This window comes from Lichenostomus cassidix, chromosome 1Ab (genome assembly GCF_008360975.1).
Source record: "Lichenostomus cassidix isolate B80296 chromosome 1Ab, HeHo_3.0, whole genome shotgun sequence".
Taxonomy (NCBI): Eukaryota; Metazoa; Chordata; class Aves; order Passeriformes; family Meliphagidae; genus Lichenostomus; species Lichenostomus cassidix.
In genome coordinates, this window is record NC_139481.1 from 1583341 (window position 1) to 1605815 (window position 22475).

Sequence of the window (22475 nt, forward strand, 5' to 3'; positions counted from 1 at the left end):
TGCTGATGCAGAACACTTCCTAGAAAAAAAATAAAAATCAGCCTACAGACTCATATTGGATTTCTGTATGATAATATGGGATACAAAAAAGCCTACGAGTCATTCTGGGACTTGAAATGCCAATCACAGGCATTATCAGAAAACATTAACAGTGGTCGTAGGGAGAATGGGGATAGATCTCACAAAGCTACTGAGCAACATTTTTTTGTTCTACACATCTTTCCAAGAATGAATTATTGATTTGATGAATTCTTTGGTAAAAAGAACAAAGGTAGGGATAGTTCAGATGATATTGTAATGCTCACTTTGTGTGATTTACTATGTTCAACTGTGGGCAAACAGTTGAGTCTCAAATTCCCTATCTCCAAGCATCAATTTGTTTTGGTATTTTTCTATTAACAAGTGTCTCTTTACAGCTGAGGCACCTTTGCCTTCATGTCTGTTCATCTCATGTAAAGACATCTGGCTTTGGATGAAGGAGATTTTCTCCCAGACACTCAGACAAGGCTCAGCAGGCAGCACGGCTGACTGGTGTCTCTGAGCTTCAAAGCACAATTTGAGATAACAACTGGGATGTGACCAGCTGGGATGTCCCATTGCTCTGCAACAGCAATTAGAGCCAAGATTTTTTGGCCATCAGTCAGCTGCCCACAAGCAGCAATCCAGTCCCTACATTGGTCATGGAGATGCAGCAGGGGATGAACCCCATTTAGCAGATGCCCAGCAAGATACATGAAGCAGAAGTAATTTTGTTGGCATGTTGTGCCAGACAGTCTCCACAAAGAACAGACCAGGGAGAGAAGCTAGGAGCACAGCCATTTAAAACCCAATAAATGTTAATAATAATAAATTTTAAACTCAATAAATGTTATTGAGAAATAACAAAAAAACCCCACACCTCTTGTGTTTGCCTTGCTGGTGCATAAGAGTGTAGAGGAAGCAAGGCAAGAGCTAGATGAGGGTGCTCTATTGACTGTATTAGAAAGGATAAAATTAATTTCTATGTGTTTATCTGTGATTACAAATGGGGGTGACTAGCAAACCCCCCCACAACTGGGTCTGTATTTAATGGGAACTCTGTGCATTTGGGGTTTGCAGACTGGAACCATCCCATGCTGAACTGCTGCCTGAGCCTGGCACAAAAATCCTCACAAAACCCAGATCTTCCCCTGGAATGATGGGATCTTGGCTGAAAACAGAGAGGAAAAACGACTGAAACACAAGGTAGAGGGGAACTTCCTACTGTCTTGCTGGACACCTCTGCTGCCCAAGATTTCGGCAAAATTTGAAGAAAGTCACTGGGGAGGAGAAGATGGGGCAGAAGAGCAAATTGAAGAGGAAAACAAGTAAAATCCTTGTGTGCATCTTCCCTTCTTCCATCACCTTCACTGCTTTCATTGCAACTGGCAGTGCAGCCATCAGAATTTCTCTAAATATGCACAATAACACAAGATGGTGCATGCAGGGAGGTCTTACAGCACTGAGGCCAAAAGCTCTTGTGATTTGCTTTTGAACAGGAGCTTTTGCAGCAAAACCTGCATGAGTGAAATGCAGGGGATTGTGTTTTCTCTGCCACTGCAATGGAGAACAGCAATGCTAGAAAATCCTTGGGCATTCTCAGCAAGGTAGGTCTCAGAAAAAAGAGAATTAAGTGCCAGAAATATCTTTCACTGCTTCAAGGAATTGCCTAGGATGACAGAACCAGCTGTATTTGAACTCACCCAAGCACCTTTCTGACCATCTAACTTAGGGTGCTTAGGGACCATTAATTAACATTAATGTAGTCAGAGATGATTAAGGAATCAAGAGTCAGAATTTCATATAAAGATACAATCTCTATTAGAGTTCAGGGAAAGTTAAAAGAAACTTCTGCTAGGCAAAAGGAATGATTTATCCTGGCTAGCAAGCCAATGGAAAAATATAATCAGCTTGGGGTAGCTCTTTTTAATTTGAGTGTTTTAACTAGCTTTGTGGAAAACACATTAGAATAGAAAGGAAAATGAAATTTAACTGTAATATATCACAAAGGTTGATGCCAGAATATTGTAGTGGGTTTTTTCTTCCAAGAAACACTTTCACTCTGAAGGACTCCAGACAGGTTTGTGCATCAGCTCTTACACTTATGGGGCTGTCTAACTTTCTTTTTGCTGCTTTCACATTTAGCATCTAAGAATTTCTTCTCCTGGATTCTTTATTTCTGTTTCTCATATTTTAATTAACGAGAACGTGTGTGGGTAAATTTTTTCCAGTCAGGCAAATTTATTTTTATGCTACTCTTAAGTCTTCCCTGCATTAAAATACATTCTGATTTTTCCATGTGGGCCTGGAATAATGTCAGAAGCCAAGCATAACAAGTAGTTTTGTGGAAATCACAATATTGAGGTATTTCCTTAGAATTGGGTAGTAATGAAGAGTCTTTCAAAGTGGGAACTACACTTCTTCTCATGGTGCTAACAGTGCTAGCAACAGCTCAAATACTCAGGGAAACTGAGGAAGGAGTCATTTGCATTTACTATCCCCTTTTTGTGCAGAAAATACATACTTTTTTCTGATTGTCCATATTTCATATAGATTTCCATACAGAAAAATTGTGCAGTTACCAAAATCAGCTCTTTTAAAGGGCAAATCGCATTATGAACTCTGGAAATGCACTCAAAATACCAACATTTTAAAGACAAGAGATTAAAAAAAAAAAAAAAAGAGGCCCCATCATCATGACAATTATACACATAAATAAAAAAAAAATAACCCTGTTCAAACATGGTTGTGGTTGGACAGTCACACCATACTTCTTTCTCACCAACACAGGGTGAAAAACATGCACTGAAATTGTTGATTTAGCACGGGAGGTGATCAAATTCAAATTGATCTAAGCCTGATCTGTGGAAGAGTTCAGGGCAACTCTCCTGATGTTCTTCAAAGGCAAAACAAAGCACTTGCCACTGCTGCAGCTCACAACCATGCTTCAACCTGGCTGCCTACAGCTGGGGCCACCGTGGTGTGTTACCTCCATTGTTCTAATGATAAAAACACCACCAGACATTAAAAAAAAAATTAAAAAAAAAAAAAGACAAAATAAATCCACCCTCCCCTTCCCTCCCCATCAATTTTATCAGTAGCTTTTCCAAAAAGAGATCAAGTCATATATACAGACATATACACGCACACAGGGAGAGCTCAGCACTACGGACAACTTCTGGGATGGCAGCAGTAAGGGTGGGACAACATAAGATGTCAAAAAAGCCATTGTGCTTCTCCAGCCCTTTGCTACATTCATTTGGAGGCCTCTGCTACCCAGATGGCCTTGGAGAGGGAGAGAAAGGAGAGGGAAGGAGATGTTTTCTGGAAGGTTTGGGTAAAAACGAGCTTGCAGGTCGTAGGAATCGCAAAGATTTGCGTCCGGTGGCCAAAATCTGAGCAGCAAAGGGCGTGGAAGCGGAGAGAACCAGAGAGGCAGAGAAAGACAGACAGACAGACACAGCGACAGAGATGAAAGGCAGCCCCAGGTGAGGTGCAGGCTGGATGTGTGTCGTCCTTCCAGCATCCTTGCTCCCATTGAGGGGTGTGTGCTCAGGAGTGTGTCGCAGGGCTGTCGCTGCAGTCCTTGCTCAGCCCAATGCCCCTGGCAGTTGTGAGTGAAGAAGGACTGCAGCATGGAGCCACTGGTTCTCTGCCTTCAGACACATTGGTTGAGAGTGAAAAATGAACTCGTGAGGTTTATTGTGGCTGGAGACGGGGGAGAGGAGAGCGAGGGAGAAAAGGAAGAAAGGCAGGGTGTGGGTTAAAAGGGAGAAGTGCAGGAGAAGGTGAGAGGGAGACTAAAGTATAGGCTTTCAGATATTCCAAAGAATGGGAGCAGGAGCCCATGGCAAATAATATGAAGCCTCTCGACACCAAAAGCAGGATGATTGTAAAAAAAGGCCTCATGCGCCTGGTTTAAGCCTGAGCTGCTTTACGTCAGAAATAAAATAGACTAAATGAGAAATCACTGCACAGGTCTCCAAGTGGTGGGAGCTGAATGCTTTGGTATCTCTCTGGCTTTACTGCATCAGTATTCAGGATTCAATCAAGCTGTGAACCTCTGCTGACTTCCTAACAGAATTTGGAAATGTTTTCAGAAGTGCAAGAAATAAAGTACTCAGCTCTCCTGAACTCCTGATGGACAAACACCAAACCATTGCCCAGCAGGATGGGGCAAAACAGACCTGACTGATGTTTTTTAGGGAAGTAATACACCAAGGTGGGTTTGGGTTTCCCTAACCTTCTTCACAGGAATGTTACTTCCTGAAGCACCCAAGTCCTGTATCTCCCCAACACCTCACACAACACTGCACTCTCCTCCTGTCAGCTCTCCCATTAAACCCCACAATTTCCATCAACCCTCAAACCAGTTGCAATGGTCACTCTGGGGAAAATGTGTGCTGCTACAAAGGGAGGGCATTTTATGCACGGAAATATTTCATTATTTCACAAAAGCCTGCAAGTCACTGGTTCTCTATCCTTGATAGTCCTCATCTCAACCATGCCCAGCCCCTGGCTCATCACATCTGCTCCATGGCCTTGTGTCCCTGTCCTGGGTGTCCCCTTCTCTCTGTGCCTCCTGCAGCATTCAGACACACTCAGACACACAGCTGTGGCCACTGAAGGAACAGCTCTCCTCACAACTGCAGCTGTGTTTGCTTCCCCTGAGTGCAAACATCTGGTGAGCCTCACAGATTTCTGGGGCTGCAGCCAAACTGACCTGAGCCAGGAGTCTCCATCCTCCCTTCTAACTGACCACAGCAAGAACTGACCCTTCACTCCAAGAGCAGCACCTTCCAATTTCCTACCACAAGCACTCTTCAGCTTCTAAGGAGTCAAGAAGAAATATTTTGCCTGCACCTGACCAGTCTAAATATCTCCTATCAGTGGAGTTGATTGGCATTTTAGGGTTCATTGTTTCTTCCCTTTTCAGCCCCCATGTCTCTCAGAACAAGACAAGACAGAGTACAGAAACACAGGGCAGGGTTTGCTCAAACCCACAGACAGCAAGAAAGCAACAAGGCCCTGAGGAGATGGGAAAATTGTGTTCCAAACTGCCTCACACTGCTGGGGAGATGACAACTGTCCGTCCGAGATGGGCTGCCACCTCCAAAGCCCATTTTCTACAGGTGGAACATATCAAGTGCTGCTAGCAGGGAAGGGAATCTGACAGGACAAACCAACATACAAAACATTCTCTTATTCAATAAGGGTTATAAGTGCAAAAGGGATTTCAGAACATTTCAGAACAAACTCAATCCATAGCTGCCGCTTATTTATCAATCAGTGCATCAAAAAGATTGTGCAAGTTTTTAGTAACAAACATTAGAAACTAGTAGCAAAGGACTTGCCTAGATAAAAAGAGAAGATTTAAACATGCCAGGTAACAAAAAGACGTGTGCAGAGATCTGTAAAACTGTATAGAAGGAAAGGATTCTTTAGAGGAAACAGAGGGACCATCACACAATGCTCTTCACAGCCCTTTAAAGGAGTCAGGGCCAACCCTGCTGCCTCCTCAGCTAAACAGGAGCTGCTTGGTGGGACACAGCCATGCCCTCATTTTTCACAGGCTTCTGTAGCTAAAAATTGGATTCTGGCCTTGCTGACATGAACTGGAATTTGGAGAGAGCCTTGTTGGTGGTGATGGAGCACAACAGGATGGACAGCCCTGGAGACTGAAGATCAGAGCAGCAGCAGCAGCAGCAGGAGTGTCTTGACAAGATGCTGAGATTGAGTGATTTATGCTGCTGAAGTTCAGTGTCTGTTGCTGGGTGTCTAGACAAACCCAACACACCCAGACACTCACCAGTCACTGGCGGCACCTCCAAAGAGCAATTCATTTCCCTGCACAGCCAGGAGAGCATCTCTCCCTGTGACAGCCAAAGGAGCCCTGGGGATTGCCTTCCTCTCAGACCTTAATGAGGAAATTCATCTGAATTCCTTCAGAAAGACCCATTAGATTTTCCTGCAGTCTAGGATTTCTGACTATGATAGATTCCCATTTATGTACCAAAACACAAGGATTTCCTTCCTTTCTGCTTGAAGACTTTTGTAGGAATTCCAATCCATCAGTCAGGAAAGTCTTGTTGATGTTCAGGATGATTCATCTCCACTTAACTGTGTTTATTCCTCCACTGCCACATACAGCTCTCCCTCTATGGATGAGAACTGAACTTTTCCACAAGCTAAAGGCTATTCCAGGTTTCCTATTTAGTTTTGTTGTGACAAGTGTGGCAGAGAAAAGGTTTTAATTTCACTCTTAAAATAACGACTTCAGCCTCATTGTAACCTCCCTCTACAAAGTCAGCCTAATCCTAATATCTACCTAGTAAAAGGGTAACCAAAAATTGTTTACAACATTCTCTGAGAAATGTTTTAAGCAAATTTTTTTGTCCAGAAAGTAGGACATTTAAGAGATACAAAATAGAAGTTCCTTTTCTGCTAATAACTATTTTCCATTCTTTCAAAAAACAAGGAAAATAAACTAGTTAAAAAAATTTTCATTTATTCAAAATCAAAACGGTACAGCTTGAATAAACATTCCTGTTTCAGAATTAACAAAAAGAAAAAAAAAAGAAAAAAGAAGTTGAACAGAAATTAAACTAGAACCAAGATACGAAATTTTTTTTGGAAGTTCCAAGTAAGGCATTTTTATTTTTTCAAAATGTTGCCTGTATTTTTTTTCCCTAAACACAGCACTGAGTGAAAACCATGCTGTCACTTTTCTGATTGCAATGGATTCCACATAATTTTGAAAATTCATTACTAATTTGTGTTTAACATTTTTATAAAAATTTTCTCACAATCTTCCTATTTTCCTGGCCTTCATAAGCTGGAATTTTCAGTGCAATTTTTGTCCATGCTCATAAACCCATCACAGTCTTTCTTCTGGAAACCTGTGTGTTTCCTGCCTGTCCTTTGTCTGTTTATCCCATGATTCTCTATCCATCCACCTCCAAACCAGAGATTTAGGAAAGAATCTGCGTGATGTGATTGATTTCCTGAACACCAAAGCTCATTTCAGTCTCCAGGGCTCACTCAGTCCTTCCCCTGCCTGCTGGAATGGCCATGAGTGAGGCCAGCCAGTGCCAATGGGGTTGGTGCAATTTGAGAGATGGAGCAGATCAGAAAAAAAAAGAAAAGGGTTGGAACTCCAGTAGTTTGTTTTCCTTTGGGATTTCTGCTTTGTTTGTATTTTATCTACCTCTTCAAATATATATATTTTTTTTTTTCACATTTGAAATTGAAGATTAGGAGCAGGTTCCTCTAAACAGAGATGCTTTGGCCTTTATTTCTTTTGGAGGAAGCCTGAGTGAGGAGGCACAGGGAGGATTCCTGGTTTGGTTCCCTCAGTTCCACCTCGAAAGAACTGACCTTTCTCTCTCTGTGGGGTGGAGAGTATTGAGCTGCCATGGGAAGCACAGCAGAACACTGGGCAGACCAAAGTGCTGGCCTGGGATAATTCCAGCAGCTTCCCATGGCACAAAGAGCTTTTTCACTTACACTCCACGTTTCCCATCGCTTTTCCTGCTATACAGTTTAATTCATGCCAGGCGGATTATGAAGGGAAGAAAATGATGCAACAAGTCAAAAAGTCCTTTAAAGTCGTTCCAAAAATTACAACAGAATAAAACCAAACCAAACAAAATTAAAAAAAAAAATTATAAAGAAAGAGCTTTGAAATGAAACAAAAATTTCTGAAAAGAAACTCAAAATAAAGGAGGATAAAGGGAGAATAAAAAAATTTAAAAAAAAAGAACCCGGGAAAGACAAATGAATGTTAGAGCAGGCACGATCATGGACAGACGCCAGCTACTTACGTTCACCTCGGTGATTGCTATATCAACAATGCTACCCACAACAATCAAGGCGTCAAATGTATTCCATGCATCACAGAAATAGTGCTGCATGTGGCAGAGAAGCCAAGGAGAGAGAGAGAGAAAGAGAGAGAGAGAGAGAGAGAAAGAGAGAGAGAGAAAGAGAGAGAGGAAAGAAGGAAGAGGAAGAAAGAATGAGAGAGAGAGAGAAGGGAGAGAAAGAGGGAAAGGGAGAAAAGAGGGGAAAAAAAAGTAAAAAGTAAAATAAACCAAAATGAAAACAAAAACGAAACAAAAGCATGAAAGAGGGAGAGAAGAGGAAAAAAATAAGAAAAGAAAGAGGTTACGTGGGCATATTAAATAGTCTCTTACCACTCTACAGTATTGGTTGCTCAAACCTCTGTAACGTTTCACATGATGGAGGGTATCAACAAAAGCCTGGTTAGTCAGAAAGTTACACTCAAGCATGTCTACCTTTTGGAGGGAAAAAAAGCACACACACCCCAAACTCTGTGCGCTTTCACCAGTCACAGCCTTGGGGACAGCTATGACAAGTGAAAAAGAAGGAGGCATTTTTTCCCCCCCTCCTTTTTTTTTCCCTGGGAGAAGGAGAAGGACGACGGCAAGTTCAATAAAAGCATGACTAGAGGGAGAAAAAACCAGAAAACAAAAAGAGAGAGAAAAAAAAGAGAGAAAGAGAGAAGGAACAGCAGAGGAGGAGGAGGTGGTGGTATCCTGGGGAGGGTAGAGTAATACTCACATTAGTTTCACTGAGAATGACGTCTATAATGCTGCCAATTACGATGAGGAAGTCAAAAACATTCCAAGGATCACTAAAGTAACCCTACATAAGGAAGGGGCAGGCAGGATGGGGATTAAAAAGGAATGTTAGACAGACAAAAACAGTTCAAAATTACCATTAGAATTTCTGCCCTGACACCTCAAAGCGTTTTCCTCTTAAGTCTACTTGTTGTGTCTCAAGCTGTAGCCCAGGCCTGGCTTCCCTGACTGGTGTGATTCCAGAGAAACTCGAGTGATTCCAGGGAATCCAACCCTCCCCTCCAACTCTGGGGCTGAAGGGAAGTCCCACAGACCGTTTGGAGCATGGCTGCTGCAGGAATGGGGCTTGCAGGACCAGATCCTCCAGACATCTCCATTCCTGCCAACACAGACCCTTCCCATATGATTTAGAGGGGAGAGTACAGGAATAAGGAATATGATTCCCTCAAAAAATGACTCCCTGCTGTCAGTATCCATCCCCAGTCCGTGTTCCAGCTGGGATGCTCTGTGGCTATGGAGGAGGAGAGGCACAGCCCAGCTGGGGATGTCCTGTCTAAACCTCACCCTGATCTTTACCCAGCCACAGGCAGCATGACAGTCATTGTCCTAACAGTTTCTGTCTGTAATGCTTTCGGTCCTGTCTCAGCAATACAGAGCAGGACAGGATCTCTGTCACTCCAAAAGCACATCTGCACCATCAAATGGAGGAGGGAAAGCAGCCTGGCTCATCCCAGCAGGAAGGGGGAGGAACAGGAGCAAAGGTGGCTTTGGCACTGCTCAGAGTGAGACCTGCAGGTCACTCCTGCTAAAGGCAGTGCCACACCAGTGTCACCTCAGCTGTCACCTCGGCTGTCCAGGACAAGCCATGGCAGATCACTTCAGGGGCTCTCACAAACATCTGAGTGTCCCAAGCAGAGCTCAGGAGATGCTAATCATCACCACTCAGTGTCCTCTTCCTGCACAATTTTTGGGTGGATAGACTGCAAGGATGCAGCACCCTTTGGGAAAAGGTCCTGTTCAGCCTAGAAGATGAACTTCTGTATGTCAACTTCCAATGTCACGAGCAAAGAAAATTCATCTGGGCTCACTGAACACCTGTGCCAATCTCATCCCCTTGTCCTGCAGTCTTAAAAGGAGGCAAACATACAAAATCCTCCATCCTCCTTTTGTGTGTTTGGCTTTGGCTGCTCTGACCTCGCTGGTTCCCAGCTGCAGCATGTCTCCTGTGAGACTGAACCCGAGCTGCACTGTGACTGCTATTCTTAGCCCAAGAGTCAGGTCATGGGTAAAGTGTGAGCCTGTGTTCCCAGGCAGTGCTGCAGAAAGCAAAAAGGAAAAAAGAAAAAATTTTTAAAAAAAAGAAAGAAAAAAAAAATGATCCCAGTACTGGCACTGTACGAAGTCAGGCTTGGGAACCTCAGATTGCTGTGGGTTCAACCATCCCATGGAGCAAGCAGTGTAAAAAGTGTCTTTGTGTCTGCTGAAACACTGCCTCCATGAGACTTTGAGACTCACATTTATGAACAGCATTGCACTTTGGGCAGGAAACAACACAAAAAAAGAGATGAAGCAGAAAAACTGCCCAGCTGGTTCCACGCCAGTGAAGGGAGCTGGTAGAGTGGACTGAAATCTTCTCCTCAAAACCAGAATAAAACACCTTTACTCTGCAGCCTGAAATAGGCAACTCTCTTAGCAGATCTACACTGGGAGGAGCAATCATCCCATGGCTACACATTACTACACAATTAGCTACAACAGGGAGGAAGGAAACAGGAGCAAAAGCAAATTCAGAGAATATTATTATTCAGCGTCCAGCCTAGAAATACACAACAAATATTAGAATGAATTCAGTGGTGATGTCCAGCATCATTAGCAACCAGATGGACCTGGAATAAAACTGTAATTAGACTTCACCAAGAGGAAGGGGAGGGAGAGAACAGCAGATTAAATTGTAGAGGCAAACGCATTTTGAATAAATAAAGGACAGACACAGATCATACAGAGTGACAAAAAGTGCCTTTGCAGCCTGATGTGACCTTGGCAGACAGAGCACTTGCAGGATCACAGAGCAGAGTAGAAGACAACAGAGCCAATCCTCCTGCCCCTGTCCATGAGCACATCCTGCAGAATCAGTGCCACTGCCCTGAGCATGGTTCTCTTCCACTTCCTCTCAAATAGCATAATTTAGGAATTAGTAAGGATTTCAGCAGGAATCCAAACAACTTCAAAAAACCCAGGAGTTTGGTTTTGGGCAGCTGCAAGGGTAAAGATCCAAAGCATGTTGTTTAAGTTTTGCCCATGAAAATGATGACTTTTAATGATTTTCAAACCTGCAGTGATGGATAGTTTGTATTTTCACTATGATTGGCGTCATACTGCAAAGAATGTTTTTGGTGAAACCAAATTTACAATTTTTTTCTACTGAGCAGCTTCATACACAGAGCCTAATAATCATTGCTGCTGATAAAATAGCATTTGCTGTTGATCCACAACCCAGGTGACAAGTGGCAGCAAATCCTGTCCTCAGATGGCCACCAAAGCCAGCAAATTCAATATTGCTCCCAGTAGCAGTAATACAAACTGGAAGCAATGACACTGAGGTGACAGAGCTGGCACATCTCAGGAGAGATTCAGGCCTGGAAAGAAATGGTCCCTTTTTCACTGCCATCAAAAATAGCTGCTTTGGACGTTGGAGACACCCCAGTGTATCTGGAGTCACTCTGCTGACTGCAGGAGTGTTGCTCCAAATTTACACTGCGAGTTCTTTCTCCAGGGATGCTCTACTGAGTCCCACCAGCCAGATCCTTGCCTGAAAGTCATGGGCTGGTCTGCTCTGGGATCCCAGAAAGAGCATCATCCCAGGCTGTTATTGTGTTAGGTGAGCTCAGAGAGTTCTTCTCTTCCTCCTGTGGCTCTCAGATGAGTGACAGAGAGGAGCCATGGGTATGAATGCAGTTTTACTCAACCCCACATCCAAAATGCTGGTGTTGAATTAAGGAAACACATGAATTTTAAAACCTTCCTTTCCTCCTCACCTGCTCCCTCTGTGTTTGAAACAGAAGGGTGAAAAACAGGAAGATATTATTCACAGTAAGAGAGCTCAAGGAAACAGAGAACACAGAGAACCCTTCATTTGTGTGGAGGGTGATGGAATCCTTCCCTGAAAAGCCACCCACCCTCCTTGGGGACATTTACCTACAAATGGCCAGGGGGGATTTAGCTCTGGACCAGACCTCATAACCTGGTCATGATTCTGATTATTACATCTCTTCAGGACTTCCCTCTTGTGACCTCAAAGGACCTCTTCCAGCCACATTCCTCACTGGAGTGCACCAGGGTGGCTCATGAAAGACAAGCTGAATGAAGGAAGAGCTTTCACTCTAATAAAGAGGTTGTATTTCCAAAATATTTTTTCCCACCAGAAAGTTCTGCATATTTTTCCCAGGAGGGTGGAGGTCTGACTGGAAATGAATCGATGGCACTGTTTGTTTTTGCAGGACAGGAATTCAGAGTGCAATACCACATTTTACCCGTAAAGGGAGATGTTTGACCCTGATTTAGCCATAATTGCATGCCACATAATGGCATCCTGGGGTTTACTGGGGAAGGGTAATCACCCTCTCTTGTGGGATGTCTTTGGAGATCCATGAAGCTTTTGGGGAGAAAAGAGGACAGAGAGAGACCAGGAGGATTGGATTGAATATTCAGGAAGCATGAAATAGCCCCACCAGTAGAGAACATTTTTTCCCCATTTTTTTTCCCCCCAAAGGTAGCAAATGATAGTGTATCACCACATGATCAATAAGTTAATGAAAGGCTGAGCATAAATATGCAGTAGCTGACTGGAATGGAATCTCATTTGTGCTAGAGGAGCAGACATTTCAAAATGAGTATGCCAATCATTTTTAGGTTTCCTAGATTCTGAGATTAGCTATTAAAAAACTAGGGTTTATTTAGGTGCTGATGGAGGCACTGACATCTCTAGACACCATTTCTTCTACCTTTTGTAAATATGAGATCCTAAACAGGATCTCTAAAAAGCCTCAATAATAACAACAGGGAAAATTGCCCACTGGAGTTTATCTGAAGCTCAGAGTCACCTGGAGCCCATAATAAGAATGTGAGGTAGCTGGAGTGCTGTGCATCCACTCTGAAGCACAGAAATCCCCAGGGAAGGGTGCTGTTGAGTCATGGCACTGGCTGGGTTTAGAGCATCGAGCCCTGGGGGACCTGCAGGGTCACCTGAGTGGTAATTTACGTGCAGCTGTTGATCAGCTTAGTCACAGGTTTCCATTCCTGCCTCTCCTGAAGCAGCTGGCAGAATTGAACAAACCCCTCTGAGGAAAAAGTCTTGAAAGGTGAGAGCACAGCAAGGTCAAGGCCACTCACTGGGTGGGATCTGAATGCAGGATGGTCCCTGGTGGAAGGTGATGCTGCAGGGTTGTGGGGAAAAAGGGAAGGACAAAGGACACAGGCATGTTGTATTTATGAATCCAGAAATGAAGCATCGAGGAGGAACTAAAACAGAGAGAACCACACAGCCTAAAAGGAGAGCAAACTACAGGAGAACCTTGCTAGCACTTCTCTGGAATAATCCTGAGTGCTAAAACAATAAAAAGAAGCATCAGTTAAAGAGAGTGTATAGGAAGGAAAGAAAGGGTTGATACTCTGATTCTCAGTGGGATTTCTCAGCAAAAATTTCCTGCTGACTGTGAAGGGCAAAGCAGACTTTGCTGGGGATTTGCAAAATGAGATGAACTGCTAGTCTGGCTGATGTTTAGTTAATGCAAGAATTCGTTTCAGAAAATGCTGCAGGCTGTTCAGAGCTGTGAGAATCAGTTCTCAGACTTCATTACAAGAGGCTTCCCCTGGAAGTACTTTTGCAAAAGGGACAGTATTGAACCAAAGGATATTTACAGTTTCTTGGCTCACAGTAGGTTTGAGGGATCCACTGAACAATCTTCCAAAGCCACAATAGCTCCTGACACAGACCAGAGATGTGTGTCAGATGCAAATTCTGTTGTGCTGAGATACCATTTAGCCATAACAGCAATCAGGGAAATTAGCAGAACCTAATAGAGAAGGAATCAAGTGGAGGATGCAGCTGCTTGGAGCTCCTGACAGGCTGCAGGGAAACAGCAGCTATTTGCATGCCATCTATCAACTCTCATCCACTGATGGATTAATTCTGAGCCACAGAGTCCCTGCAGTTCACCTACCACTCACTGCAATGAGTCACTGCTGCAGGGAATTAGACAAGGCTCCCTTCTCCTCCATCACATCTTTGCACAGACAGGCAAAGAGAAATTTTTCATCCCTCCAGATTGTTCTGGTGAGTTCTGAAGGAGCCTCATGCCTCTCTCTGCTTATTCCATAAGAAAATAAGACCAATTTGTAAAGCAAGATAGATGCTCAAAAATGTTGATGTTTTCCTTTATCCTCCCTCACTTGTTTCATACTCTCTGTCACAATGAGTTTTTACATAGTTTCTTTTATTTGTAATTTATCTCCATTTTCAAAAAAGGCTTAATTTTATATGGATTAGACTGGTTAATAAAATAATACTTATTTTCATGTAATCCATCAATCATAACTTGCCAAAAGAGGATGATTACTCTCATTTTACTCTTGGGGATGCAGAAACAAAGAAAACTACAGTTTCCAAGATCTCCAAAAGCCAAAAGCATGAGAGAAGGGAAATCATCTCTCTCAGATGTCAGCCAGGTGACCATTTGCCAGTGGAAATGTCACTTGCTAAAATGATGAATGGTCCTTAGCAGGCAGATATCACAGTCTGTTATCTGGTATCATTCTCACATGAAGATCCACATCTGTGAGAACTATTCACCCTTTAAAACAACCTCACATGAAGTGATAGAGGGTTGGGATTTTTCATCTGAGAGGGAGAACAAGTCACTTTTCCCTGGCACTGTTCCCCTTGCAGGCTGCTGCTGCTGATGCTGTGGTGAGTGAGGCTCTGGCTCACCATCCCACTGGGCTTTCAGCACTGTGTGAATAATTTTCACTATTAAATGATTAAGTGCAATAGCTAATACAGTACTTCCCACATTGTTGCATTGTGCAGTCGTATCGTTATTTTTGATCATTTATAATGACATTAAAACCCCCAAGTGCCAGACTGAAAATACATCTGTCATAATGTTGCAGCAATATTCAAATTCTCTGGCTAAGTTTGCTGTGAAGGAAAAGGTCCTTTATCACTGAAGCTCTTCTACATCTCCTTTCCCAGTCTTTTCTGCCTATGAATTCTCCATTGATCCTTCAGAAAGCTGGAGGATTGCACAGCTCTGGCTGATCATTGCCAGAGATCTCACACATTCTCTGCAGCAATTAGAGGATCTATTTGCAGAAAATTGCTGGCCTTGTCCTCCAGGAAAGAGAACATCCTGCATTTAAACAACAGATGTGGCATGGGGAGCAGCAGATCAAACAGCCTGTTTGTCCCTTACCATTTCCACCACAACATGAAAGGACAAGTTCTTTTCATGAAGAGGGAAGTTTGTTCTGGATACTCATTTCATTGTTATCCTCTTTCTTAAGGGCATCAACAAAGAAACCAAAAGAGGAGCACTCTGCTCATGCTTTCATGCCAGATATATTTATTTTCCATGGGAAATGGGAAAGAGCCTACTTCATACAGGATGTCAACCAGTGCTGACAAGGAAGGCTGTGATGCTTCCTGACCCAGACTGGAGATGAGTTATGACTTAGGATTCAGGGTGAAAGTTTAATTTCTCATCCTCCATCTCCTTTCTCCTGCTACATTCACCTAGCAAGTGTTATTCACACTGCATGACTTGTTTCGGTTCAGTCACGCCTATGCCAGCTCAGAACATAAGCATATGCACAATAGAACAACTTCAGTCTGGCACTACTTTCTTCTCCTTTGAAGTGTTTGGGATGGCCAGATTTCCTCTCCCACACACACTCAGGAACTGGTGAGGAGCTCAGTGAAACCTAGAAGCCATCAGAGAGGATTCCCTGTGCTTTCACACGGTAGAGAAGGAAGTTAGCTGCTATCTAACTCCTTATTTGTGGAACTTGTTGCAAATTTTCATTTTTCTGTATTAGCTGTCATCCATGTCCAAAATAATTATTCCAAGTATTTCTCCACACCAAAGTCACCTAAACGTGCTGCTCTGACATACACTGCTTTCAGTATTTACTTTTTCAGCAAGAATTTACTTTTTTAACCCACAGAAGTAGGGAATCATATTGTACCCAACGTTTACTGCACATTATTCTGATGAGACAGGACATAGGGAGGCTCTGTGCCTGAGATACTAATGTGCTTGAACATGGAGACCTGGGATGTCTGCCAGGGAACTTCAATAAAATGTAGAAGCACAAAAAGATGCTCATTAGCTTAAAAGGTATGGTTTTAATTCAGCTGGTAATTTTCTAAAAATCCCTCCCCGTGTTTACTTTTTTTTTTTCCCCAGTCCTGTTTCTGTTTTTCTTTTCCTTGCACCACTCTTTGTCCAATCCCTTTTTCCTCCTTTTAAAACACTCCTTTCACCCAAAGCCAGGGTGGCAGTTGGATATTGCCCTTCCTCATGACTCAGCCATCAAATTCTCCCCATGCAGATGCTGCCCCTCCAAACCAGAAAAGGCAATCCTGAAGCTGAGGAGAGGAGGAGATTACACGACTACCAAGGTTAAGGATCTGCCAAAACCAGCAGAGAAAATCTGCCAAATAAGAGCCACTAGACAACCATCCCATTTGGCCACACAGCATCATGTGGCCAAACTCCCACATCATGGACTCACTCCACACAGCCTAAACCACTGATTTAACCACCACACTTCATCCCAGAGCATGTGATTTTCAGCTACACATGATTCCTGCTGGATGCAGCTGAAGTGTTATGCAGCTCTAAGCAAAAGACTCAATTGTAACCAGTTTTCCTGTTGCTGTTTATCAGTACAGAATGTCTTTATTTCCCTTTCTCCACATAAGCTGGAGAAATAAAACTGTGATGAGTGATGCCTGGGCAGCATCCTGAGCTATACAGGTATTTCTAAAGGTACTAGAATGAAGAAGTATAAAAAGAATTAGATTTCCAAAATTAACCAACATTGTGTCTGTAGTGCAAGAGGATAAACATGGATATAAATTCCAGCTGTTTGTGAAAAGGCTGAATTCTCTATCCTGACCAAGGAACAACAGGTTATGGCTTTGGTGAGAAAGAAGAATGCTAGCATGAAGCAGTCAGTGTGACTTTGGGAGAGGCTGCTCAAAGATCTGTTTATAGGCATAAATGTATGAGAAATGTACTGGTAAAAAGGGAACAAAAACAGATGAGTCATTTTGCAGGTTTTAGAGGAGATATCTGTACATCAAATGCATGATAAACGCTGACTGAGAGCAGCTTAAAGAGGAATAAAGAAGTGCAAATGCATCAGGGGAGAAAGAAACACTGAGGACAAACAGATCCATCAGCTCATGGAGACCAAGAAATAACCATGGTGACATTTCTGACTTCCACCTCACAGAGGGTCACAGCTCTTCTGGGATCACATGGCACTATGAGCCTTGTGCTGAACCCAAGGCTTGTTTGAAACAGCCCACCGAAGTCTGAGCTCTGCTGCACAAAACTGACATGTAGGAATAGCAAGAATTCAGAGTAAAGCAGCAGTGATAAAGGAGGGACTGGAGGAAGTCTCTGAGGCAGGACAGATGGCGTTGTTAGAGGCTGCTTCACAAGTAACATCCATAAACACCCAGGGAAGAAAGGTGCTGACAGTGTCTGGTAAATGGAATAGACTTGTGATCTGCAGTCTCTCTGATAGTCATAATTCCACAGAGGAAATCTCCAAGATTCCCTTTCCACAGGCAGACACGGATTTGACAAAATATCTGATTGTGGGCTTTACTTTATGCATAGCAGTAGTTCCATGGATTCATCTTCCCTCGTTTGAGATGACAGGCACAGCAGGAGAAAATTCCTAGCTCTTGGATTAGTGCTCCTGCCCTAGCTAATAAGGGGACAGATGAAATGTTTCCTGAAAGAAAAAGTAGATGTGGCTCATCAGTAAAACAGCCCATTCCAGGGAGCTGGAAAGATCTGAAATTCCTGGAGGAACATCCATCCTCACATTAGCATGTACACTGACAGATGGTGCAGCTTCACAGGAGCAGGAATTTTAAGTGAAAAGATAAACCCCAGGCAGGTTTCTAGAGCAGCTGGCCCTTCATGGAGTGGTGCTTGTGGGGATTTCTGCTTTAAGAAGCTGGAATGGTGGAAGCTGTGAGCACCACAGACAGCACAGCTCTTCAATCCCTTCAGTAGTTTTCTCTGGAAAAAGCCTGAAGCAGCAGCAGCAGCAGCAGCAGCAGCTTTCTCCAGGCAGGAACTGGAAAATAGCTCACCAGACTGGCTGGAGAATTTATAAAATTAGAAAAACAAAGCAGCAAAAGGCCTTGGCTCAACAGTGGTACTTTTAGACTGCCTGTCTCTTTGAAGTAACTAGTCTCGAATCAGTTTATGAGCATCAGCCAAGACAAACACTGAGGTCCATTGGGGAGTTTTCCTTCAGAGCAGCACATTAATACTCTGTAAGGAGATGCAGAAATGCAGTGGATGTTTCCTTTATCATCAGCCCTAATCACCCCAAATCTCTCTAGCTCACTGTTAGCACACCCCCCTGACAAGACAGGAGCTGTTTTACACAGTGCTCACATTAATCCTGCAAAAAAATGGGGGAGCTGACCCTTGGCACCAGGAAAGTGTCCCACAAAGCCACAGGGTTCCCAGAAGCTTTGTCCCTGCCTGGCATGCACTGTCTGTGCCACAGCAGCAGCTGCTCCAGCTGATAGATCCCTGCTCTGCAGAGCCTCCCAAGCACTGCTCACAGAGCATGGCCAGTGAAAAACACAACTGTCAAAGGGACTTGCTGACTAGAGCAGCCAATCTCAACAGGAACAGTGTGTTTAGTCAGCAGAGCCCTTGTCTTCCTACCCCCTTCACATATTTTCTGTAAGTGTTAGGAGATGAGCCCTGACTTGGACTTGGCTCCTTATTCCCACAGCTGGCCTTTCAATAAGCACAGCCTTGCTCTCACCACAACAGCTAGGGCAGCCCTGGATGATCCATGCTGATTCTTTGCAGTCAGGCACATGTGTGAACTTGCTTCTTAATCTGTGCAACTGATGGCATTTGCTTTTTCTCACCTTTAGTATCAAGAGTAGCAAGTAAAGAGGACTTCTCACAGAATGGGAGTGAAGAAATAAAAAGGACACAGTAAAAAGTCTGTTCAGCCAGGCTGCCACCTTTCCTGTTGCTATGCAGGTGATGCTCAGGTAGCACTGGAGTACATTATATTCAGTGGACCTTGGCAGTGGTAGGTTAACAGTTGGACTTGATGATCTTGAATAATCTTGGTGATTTTCCAGCCCATTTCCAATTGAATCTGTGAGTCTGTCATAGTGGATTTCACACCACGGGCAGCAGCAGGAACTCTGCAGATTAGGCTTCCCCTAAAGCTGTTCCACATGGGCACATCCCTGTGGCGACTTCTGTGAGAAGGTGGTGTGCCAGCAGCTCCAAACACCTCAGGGATCTGTCCTAGCTCCCTTCCCAACTCTCCCTGGTAAGGTGTGAATAAACAGCAGCCCATTCCACCTGGTGCAGGTGGAGAAAGCCTTCTCCCCCTGTGCTGTTCCATCCATTCCCATTCCATCCAAGGTGCCCTCAGGAGGTGGCTGAGCAAGGGAGAGCTCTGTGCTCACTGCAGAGCCACAACTCAGCCACTGCTTGTCTTGCTGGACCCCAAAATAGGAGAAACCAGACTGAAAGTTGCCAGCTTCAATCCTGTGCTCAGTCCTGTTCTGCCACATTCTCCTGGGGCTTGTCATTAGAATACAACACCTTCAGCTAACCAGGTTTCCTCCTCTCTTGTTGTCAGTCATAAAGCTTACAGCTCTTTTATTTTAGGGTATTCTTCAGACAGAAAAGAGTGATGCTTGGGCACAAATTCAAAATGAGACAAAGCAGCTTAAACAAAGGCTGGTTTGTGTTTTATTGCTCAGGAAATGACAGACAAATCTGTCTGCAGCAGAGATGAGCATTTAATCTTGCCATTTCCCATCTGGGAAACACTAATAACACTCAGCATCTCATTTCTTTGTAGGGGGGACCTGGTTGGTTAAGGGGAGAGGTAATGATGTTCTCTCAGGTGACAATGAAATATTTTTGGACTTTCCCAGCTGTTCCTGGGGACAACTTCCATCAGCAGATGTAGTTTGGCCACAAGGTCTGGCCAAGCAGAAGATCGAGGTAACTGCTTTCTCCATGCTGGAAATTTCATCTTCAGAACATATTCTAGGTGAGTTCATCATCAACACTAAATGCAACCTGAAGAGAAATAGCTGGTGCTCCCCAGGGTTTGTCCACAGCTGAGTGGTCATCTGGGAGAGAGGATTGCCTTTGGAGAGCTCAGGCAGGATGGAGCAGGGAGGGAAGGCTGCAGCCCAATCCTCACACATAGCAGACAATGAGGTTACACGAGGAATTTGGTGTTTCCAAACCTGAGTCACTGAACTGGTGCTCAACATAATCCAGTGGGAATATACTGCTGGAGGAAAGTCTGTTTGCTGTATTTGCTCTTTTCACAAGGTCAGTCCTGTTTTCTTCCCTGTAATCCTTTGCTTCAATTTTTAAAATGTTGGGTTTTTTACATTAAGGGATTTAATTTAAATACAGGAATGAGTTAGTTCCATCTTTGGCAGACAGACCAGACCAGGATTTGAAACAGGTATTGTCATTACTGGTTATTCTCTCACCTGAGGTTGTTGTCTGAGTCCAAGCTGAAAATACTTCACTAAGACTCTACTATTGTCAAGGAAAATTTCTTTTTTACTATAGTGTATTAGCTGGGGATTTAGCTTGGAAATTACAGAATCATGGAAAACTGGGCTGAGAAGGTCCTTGTGGTCTATTCCATCTGCCTGTCTCAAGGCAGATCACAGATTCCTGAACAGTTTTGAATGAAAGGTGAAGTCTCAAAAATGAAAGCAATAAAATTAAAATCCCTGCTGAAACAGATAATGTTGCCTCTAAATTTCCCAAGACAGTTGGATCTCACAATTAAAAAAAAAAAAGAAAAAAAGAAAAAGAGGAAAACAACAAAAAAATATCTGTCTTCAGCAGGACTGCACAAGATGTTCCAAACTTCCAAGAGAACTACATCTGAGACAGGATAGTGATACTGGGCTTGGCTGAAAAATAAAATTGTGACTTTTCCTAGAAGTCTTAGAAAGTGTGGAAGAAAGGCTGGGTGGGAGTAAAGTCAATGGAGTTCAATGGAGTTCAAAAGAAAAAAATAAGGCCAAATTCAGCAGAAATGGAGAGCAAAGTTTGTGAACTGAGGATGAGGAAGATGTCAGATTACAGCAGGTAGGAGCAAACTTCAGTGATCTAACTGTTTAACATGAAGAAAAGCACAAGTGGCAGATGTAAAAGCTCTCATCTTTACCAATGTCACCAGTGATGCCTCAGAGAGCATCTGCCACCTCCACATGTTCACAGAATCCTTCCAGACACAACCCCATGTGTCAAAGTACCACTGAAGAGATGAAATGACCCCAGAGACCTCTATTTAGGGATCTGAATTCAACCCTGTATGAGACATCACTGAGTTTTAAACCCCACAGATGGAAGTCTTGGGTAATTCTGAGAGGTCAGGATCTTTGTCCTTGTCCTGCAGCAGCTGTGAGAGCTTAGCTGGAAGAGCTTGGAGGTTATAATCAAACCCCATGGTGCAGCTAGATGAACATATCACAGCCCAATGCTCAGGACAATGCTTTCAGACAGGACCTGCAGGGGTACTGAATATCATCAATGAAGTCCTAAATTCAAACCTGGAGCAATCCAAACCATCACTGAGATGTAGCCCTCCCAGAAGAAACATTTTTCTTTTCCAAAGCTCATAACTCAAAATGAGTCATGCTTGATTAACTTCACTTGGGTCAGGAGACTAATCATGAGATGCTATTTATAAATTATATAAGGAAAGTCAGTGAGAGAAGCATTAGAATAACATTCAGAATGGAAGACATGCTATAGCCTTAGCACAGTGATAACTTAATATCACCATGATAACTTAATGAAAACCAGGAACCTTCTCTATTAGCAGGTGTTGCCTTTTTTATTATTATTTTTTTTTCAGGTGTGTCTACTCTCCAGCAAAAAAAAAAAAGTTATTAAATACAAGTGAGACTCCAGTCCAGAGAGCAACTGCCCAGCTCAGCTCTTGGTGGGGTAACAGATCAGAAAGTTTCACCTCCTCCTTCTCCTCACAGCTGCCCCACACACATCACACACACACGAGGCAGGGAAGGCTCTCCTCAGCACCTACCTTGGGTTTGAAGGCGATCAGCTTCAGCACCATCTCCACGGTGAAGAGGCCAGTGAAGAGCATGTTGAGGATATTCATGGCTTCCTTGAACATGCAGCTCTGGCCATAGTGCTGCAGAACAGCAGGGATGTTGTTAATGAAGGAGGACAGCACATGGCAGCAGCCAGGAGCACACAGCATCCCTCCCAGCCTCCCTTCATGCCAAGGCTCTCTATGAAAGACCCCAACATGTTTATTTTTTTCACTTAATAATTCCCATCTCCCTTCACAAATAAGCATTCCTATGCCTCTATCCATTTTTGCCACTTGGCTCTGGATCTCCTCTTTTCACAAAAAATCTTTTGGAGGAGTGGCTACCAAAATCACACTTATCATTCCAATTCAGGGCTCATTATAAATTGGTACAAGACAATCTCCAATTGTGGTTTTTATCTCAACCTTCCCTAATGCTTGGATTACTTTTCTGTTGGATTGTGA

At 43.4% G+C, this 22475-nt stretch overlaps 1 protein-coding gene across 23 annotated transcripts in view; it reads right to left on the reverse strand.

Moving 5' to 3' along the window:
• The window catches only part of CACNA1C (calcium voltage-gated channel subunit alpha1 C), a 357538-nt gene that overhangs the window by 38539 nt on the left and 296524 nt on the right, over positions 1-22475 (reverse strand). For 10 of the 23 annotated variants that reach the window (XM_085049353.1, XM_085049338.1, XM_085049332.1 and 7 more), the window contains exons 29-31: positions 21999-22109; positions 8599-8682; positions 7842-7925 (exon numbers count right to left, since the gene is read on the reverse strand). In XM_085049353.1, coding sequence (XP_084905479.1) covers positions 7842-7925; positions 8599-8682; positions 21999-22109 — 279 coding nt within the window. The remainder of the gene's footprint in view (positions 1-7841; positions 7926-8598; positions 8683-21998; positions 22110-22475) is intronic. The other 13 variants (XM_085049355.1, XM_085049346.1, XM_085049349.1 and 10 more) reach the window with 3 other exon arrangements.